This window comes from Ursus americanus, chromosome 29 (assembly GCF_024610735.1).
Source record: "Ursus americanus isolate L20-20 chromosome 29, mUrsAme1.1.p, whole genome shotgun sequence".
NCBI lineage: Eukaryota > Metazoa > Chordata > Mammalia > Carnivora > Ursidae > Ursus > Ursus americanus.
This window is the reverse complement of record NC_142155.1, coordinates 29717694-29723627: the sequence shown is the minus strand read 5'-3', so window position 1 is coordinate 29723627 and position 5934 is coordinate 29717694. Positions and strand designations below refer to the sequence as shown.

The window sequence follows — 5934 nt, the reverse complement described above, 5'->3', positions numbered from 1 at the left end:
CGGGATTCCTAAACACCTGTAGACTATAGTTTGAGAATTGTGGATTTATGTCTTAATGTTGTAAAAAACTTGTAAGCATTGTATTTGCATGTTTACATCTTGTCCATCAGAACTGGTGTACCAATAGTATTAAATTTCTCTGGAGTACCAGCTTTGTGTCCAATCAGTAAATTTTTCACATAGATTGTCCTTGTATTCTCACAACAACTTTGGCAAATTATACCCATGCTATAGATGAGAAGGGTAAGGCACAGAATTACACGACTGATTCAGAATCACACTACTAGCACTTTGGAATAAGAGTAGTGGATAGCACTGAAAAGTGGCTTGAGGCCAAATAGAAAATGCCAACCTTTGAGTTCATCCTATATTCCTGTAGGGAGAGGGGAGCCATTGATAGTTCTTAGGGAGAGGACTGCATGTACTAACCACAGTGTATGAAATCCAAACACGCCTCAGCAGAACACACACAAGCGAACTTGTGAGGTAAGAAAGAAAGTACACGATAAAGAGTCCTATGGAATCGCTTACTGAGAATAAAGAACTGTAGAGAATTTCCTAAGCGCTATGTTTTCCCTACAGTTTTTTTTTTTTTTTTTTTGGTCATGGAATTGACCGGAATGTCAGACATGACAAAGCTGCACCAAGCCGTGGCTGCAGGGGACTACAATTTAGTGAGAAAGATTTTGAAAAAGGGTCTCTGTGACCCAAACTACAAGGATGTGGACTGGAATGACCGAACCCCACTTCACTGGGCTGCAATCAAAGGTGAGTGGACAAAGCCTGGGTAGAATCCAGCCCTCTGAGCCCACCACTGATGAGGCCACCAGTCGGTAGTCTGTGTGCCGTAGTGGAAAGAAACAGTTCTTGAGAGCCAAATGGAATACGTCAACCCTGGCACCACCACTTACTGATTGTAGCACCTTAAGCAAGTTATGTAAGGTTTCTGGGCCTTAATTTATTCACCTACGTAATGGAAACAGTGATTACCTTGGAGTCTTGTGGTGAGGATTCGGTAAGATAATGGGCGTACTGTGCCTAGCACAGTTTGCTCTCAATTAATATTAATGCTCTGTGCTCTTGACCTCCAATAGGAAAGGCAGGACAGGGACTCAGTCTTGTTCAGTGCTGTATCCCCCACGCCTCACATGGCTCAGTTACAGAATTGGAGGATAGTAGGGGCAAAATCTCAGCCATTGGTCTTGTCAAAGTCTTCAGCCCTAGAACACCACTGAAGAACGTTAAGTAAAGGAATGTCATAGTTGACTTTGCTTTTTATTTTATTTTGTTTTGTTTTACTTTATTTTATTTTTTACTTATTATGTTACGTTAGTCACCATACATCATCATTAGCTTTTGATCAACTTTGCTTTTTATATATTTTTTTATTTTTTTTTATTTTTTAAAATATTTTATTTATTTATGTGACAGAGAGACAGCCAGCGAGAGAGGGAACACAAGCAGGGGGAGTGGGAGAGGAAGAAGCAGGCTCCCAGTGGAGTAGCCTGATGTGGGACTCAATCCCAGAACGCTGGGATCACGCCCTGAGCCGAAGGCAGACGCTTAACAACTGCGCCACCCAGGCGCCCCCAACTTTGCTTCTTAAAAAGCTCTTTTGATTTCTGTATGGAGAGTGGATTGGCAGGAAGCAAGATGGGCTGCAGAGAAATCATTGGGGGAATTCTGCAAAAATTTGAGTGCAAAGTGATGGTAGCTGTACTAAAACACCTTTTCGCGAACATGTATGCTGGGCATCGTGCTATATGCATTATGTCTGTGATTTCACTTGCACTTCAAAAGAACTCCATGAGGTAAGGAACATTTTTCACTTATAAATGAGGAAACTGAGCCTCAGACCTTCGTTTCTTGCCTGGGATCCCACAGTTAGCAAGTGTTACTTACTGGCAGGTATGAGCCCACATCTATTGGACCTAAAAGCCTGTGCTTTTAATCTGTGCTACCTGTAAAGTAAGTGGGACTTAACATACTTTTTATTGAGGTTTAATTGATCTTCAACATAGTATCAGTTTCAGGTATACAACATAACGATTGAATTTTTGTAGATATTATGAAATGACCATCACAGTAAATGAAGTTAAAATCTATCACCACATGTAGTTACAAAAAAGTTGTTGGGTTTTTCTTTTTTACAAAAAAGCTTTTTGTGATAACTTTTAAGATCTATTCTCTCAGCAACCATCAAATATGCAAAACAGTATTATTCACTACTGTCACTCTCCTATAGAATACTATACTATCTTAACTATAGTGTAATGCTGTACATTACATCCCCAGGACTTATTTATTTTATGACTGGTGTTTGTACCGTTTGACCCCCTTTACCCATTTCTCCAGCCAACCCCGCCCCCGGCCCTCTGGCAACCACCAGTTTGTTAACTCTACCTATGATCTTGGTGTCTTTTTGTTTTTAGATTCCGCATATAAGTGAGATCATATGATATTTCTCTTTCTCTATCTGACTTACTTCACTTAGCATAATGCCCTCGAGGTCCATCCACGTTGTTGCAGAATACTTGCCTTTAAATCACCATCGAGAGGCAGAAAGTGGAGCGAGCCTTATCAGTGCCTGCATAGGCATGCGTAGGGTGACTTGGGAGGGAAAGCAAGATTCCTAGGAAGGACCTGCGGGAATGGACAGGAGAAGGGAGTGTCCTGGAGGGAGTAGAGGGAATCCTTGCAGAGCCCAGGACTCTGGTGGAAGCAAAGTTCATGGGTTCAAGGTGGAGCACTGAGTTCCCGGTAAGAGAGGACGAAGGGAAGAGGGAATGATGCTAGGAAACTGGAAGGGCTTCAAAGCAAATGTCACCCCTTCTTTTATACTATCTAGACCTTCTCTGGCCTCAGTCAGGCAGAGACATTTTAATCTTAACCTCCTCCCGTTTCTTCCTGTTACATCTAAGGGCACATGGAGGTGATGCACCTCCTTCTCCAATATGGAGCCAGGCCCTGCCTGGTAACTGATGTGGGCTGGACCCCAGCTCATTTTGCAGCCGAGTCAGGCCATGTGAATGTGCTGAAAATTCTCCATGCATCGCATGCCGCCATCGACGCCCCCGACTTCTTTGGAGACACGCCGAAGAGGATCGCACAAATCTACGGGCAGACCGCCTGTGTGGCGTTCCTGGAGAAGTAAGCTTCATTTATTCCCAATTAGAGAAAGGGCGGAGAAGCAGGAGCCTGGGGTCAAGGTCTTTGCCGACTCAGTGGTCTGAGGTCCTTGAAAATGAAACAAGCAAATTCAGCCAACTGTCGTTTGAGTTGTTTTTATTTCTTTTCCCTGAAATGACTAATTTGGGTGGAACTATATTGTTTCAGATTATGTGAAATCTACTGTTTTTGTATTATACCAAAATTATAATTATTATGATGCATATTTATAATAATTTTAACAATGTATAACTTATAATTATTGTTTTAGATGATTCAAAAATTATCTCGGATGAGAGAGGTGGGACACCAACTTTGAAATGGGTCATGGTACAAGATTCGTGGAGCCCCTTCAGATTCTTTGGTGCTATTCTCTCCTATTTCTCCTTTTACCTATCTGATCGTTTCTTCTCATGATTTTCTTGAGCTCCTATTCTTGCATGCCTTTATAATGCTGAAATTCCTCGGGATCCTGTCCTCGGCTATCTTCTGCTGACTCTCTCTGCAGAAATGTCAGCCCCTCCCCAGTGATGAGTGGGTGGGTGAGTACGATACCTGATCCCAGCATGACTGAAGGGGAGGAGGAGTACTTCTCCAGAGAGTGGGGGGTGCCATTACCAGGAAAAGTGGACAGGCAGAGCTGAGCAGACAAAAACAACAAAGGCCAGCCACATCACATGCAAGTCATTTCTAGTTATCGTCATCTTCCACGAGGAACTTCCCTTTTGAAAGTTAAGTGGGTTCAGAGAGAAGGAATCCTGATTAAGGGGAAATTAATCTGGACCTTGAAAGATGGCTAAGATCTGACTAATGAAGGAGGGAGAAAGATTCTTGATTTGGAGTGAAGGCATCAAGTTGGAAATGTGCATAGGCTGTGTGTACGTGTGAGGACGTGCAGGGGTAGTGGAGGGATAAGGATCACTGAGGAATTTCTTAACGCCTCCTGTTGCAAGCAGGTGGGCTCCCGGGCTAGGATGATGCAGAGAAACGATATAAGAGAATTTCAGAAGAAGCCTAGACAGTATTCAACAATTTTCTAGTAAATGTGTTAGTCAACAAATATTTTGGAGCCCTGCCATGCGCATGGCTTTGAACTAGATGCTAAAAAGGATTTAAAGATGCGTCGGAGACGTGCTGGACATTCAGTTCCCTGAGACAGGAGATACTAGCACTGAGATAGGCTAGAAAGTGGCAAAGGTCAAAGGAACAGGGCAGAGGAGGGATACTACGTGGTCTAAAGCCCGTCCGTGACTCCATGAACTTCCCGCTCAGGGGCTTGCCATGTTTCTCCATCCCATAGTCACTTCTTTAGTGTCTGAGGCATCCCTAAAGGGTGCACTTAGAGATACTTGAACTTGGCCTCCTTCCTTCTCTCCTGGACCGCTGACGTGGCCAGGCTGTGTGCAGAGGGCAGGAAGAGGGGCCCAGGCTGCAGCCGGGACAGGCTCTCCCGGCCAGCTGGGTGCTGAGGGCTGCCGTGTCCCCCTCTCCAGGGCTGAGCCCGAGTGCCGGGACCACCGGCGCACCGCCAGGCAGAAGGGGCTGCCTCTGGACCAGCAGGACGAAGACTGGGGTGCCAAGAAAAGGGAGCTGGAGCTGTCTCTTCCTTCCTCAAATCGAAACACTAATAAGAAAACAAATAAGACAATTGGAGGCCCCACCAGGCTGGGCCATCCAAAGGAGAGAAGAGCGTGAGAAGGACAGCATCATCGGTGCCTCTGGTACGCATGTCTGCTGCGGGGGACTGTCCCTGGACCAGACTAGGAGTATGAGACCTGTACTGTCATTATGTGATTTTACTTATGACCGTTACCCAGACGCCTTCTACAGGTAGCTCAGGACCTGCCATTCTGTCCAAAGCCTTGCTAGTGTTCTCTGCGGAGCTGCTGCCTCCCTGCTGATACGCCCTGTCCACAAGGATTGCCAGAAAAGGGCCGAGTGTCACCAGTCATTTGCCTGGTCGGCATCGCCTGACCCCATATGTGCCATTATAGAATTTCAAGGGGCAAAGAAAGCTCTCCCTAAGGACTTGATTGCTTCAATGAAAAGAGAAAAGTAACAATAAAATCTCAGAAATCTCCTGCCTACTCACTACAGTTAATCTGTGACAAAAGTGATTTGTTGTCACATAAACCAAGCAAAGAGGTGAACAGATGGAGCTCGCAGGTTCCAGCTGTGGTTCTCCTTCGTGGGACAGAGGCGAACCATCCCAGCCTGGTTGTTTTAACCAAGGGTCACTTCTCCGTAGGAAGAACAGTCTGGGCGATAGACCAACTCGGTGAGCAATCCTGGGAACGCGGACGAGAATTAGTTTTATCCCACGTAACGAATGAAAGGTAGCATAAAAATTAGAACATGTGATTACGGCCCTACTTGTTCGATGTGCATGTTAGGAAATCTAAATACAGATCAGGTATTTCCAGTGAAAATGTCGCATCCAACTTGAGATGTGCTCTACGCGTGAAATACCTATCAGATTTTGAATACTGGAATAAAAAAATGTCAAACAGCTCATTCACGATATTATTGATTACGGGTTGAAATGATCATATTTTGGGTATTGGGTTAAATAAAATATATCATTAACATATATTTTAGCCCTTTCTCTCCACTTTTTAAAATATGTGGCTGCTAGAATGTTTAAAATCACATGGGTGGCTTGCTTTTTTTTTTTTTGGCCCACCAGACAGCCCTGCAGTGGAAACCAGAAACTGTTTGGTGTCCACCAGGCAGCTGGCCTGATGCACTCCAACTGGCTACTCCGCA

General features: G+C 44.6%; 1 protein-coding gene across 1 annotated transcript; it reads left to right on the top strand.

Annotated features, from left to right (window-relative positions):
• The first annotated feature begins 599 nt into the window (after positions 1–599).
• ANKRD66 (ankyrin repeat domain 66) lies at positions 600–5010 on the top strand. The gene is made up of 3 exons (XM_045804647.2): positions 600–768; positions 2922–3150; positions 4662–5010. The coding sequence occupies exons 1-3, from the start codon at positions 606–608 to the stop codon at positions 4861–4863; spliced, it is 594 nt and encodes a 197-aa protein (XP_045660603.2). The 5' UTR covers positions 600–605; the 3' UTR covers positions 4864–5010.
• The last annotated feature ends 924 nt before the right edge of the window (positions 5011–5934 follow it).

What these genes read in the sequence shown, in the direction of transcription:
- ANKRD66 (XM_045804647.2), top strand. Translation starts at nt 606, where the DNA reads ATGGAATTGACCGGAATGTCAGACATGACAAAGCTGCACCAAGCCGTG. An exon ending in TCACTGGGCTGCAATCAAAG is followed by an intron (nt 769 to 2,921) that starts GTGAGTGGACAA and finishes GTTACATCTAAG; the next exon opens with GGCACATGGAGGTGATGCAC. An exon ending in TGTGTGGCGTTCCTGGAGAA is followed by an intron (nt 3,151 to 4,661) that starts GTAAGCTTCATT and finishes CCCCCTCTCCAG; the next exon opens with GGCTGAGCCCGAGTGCCGGG.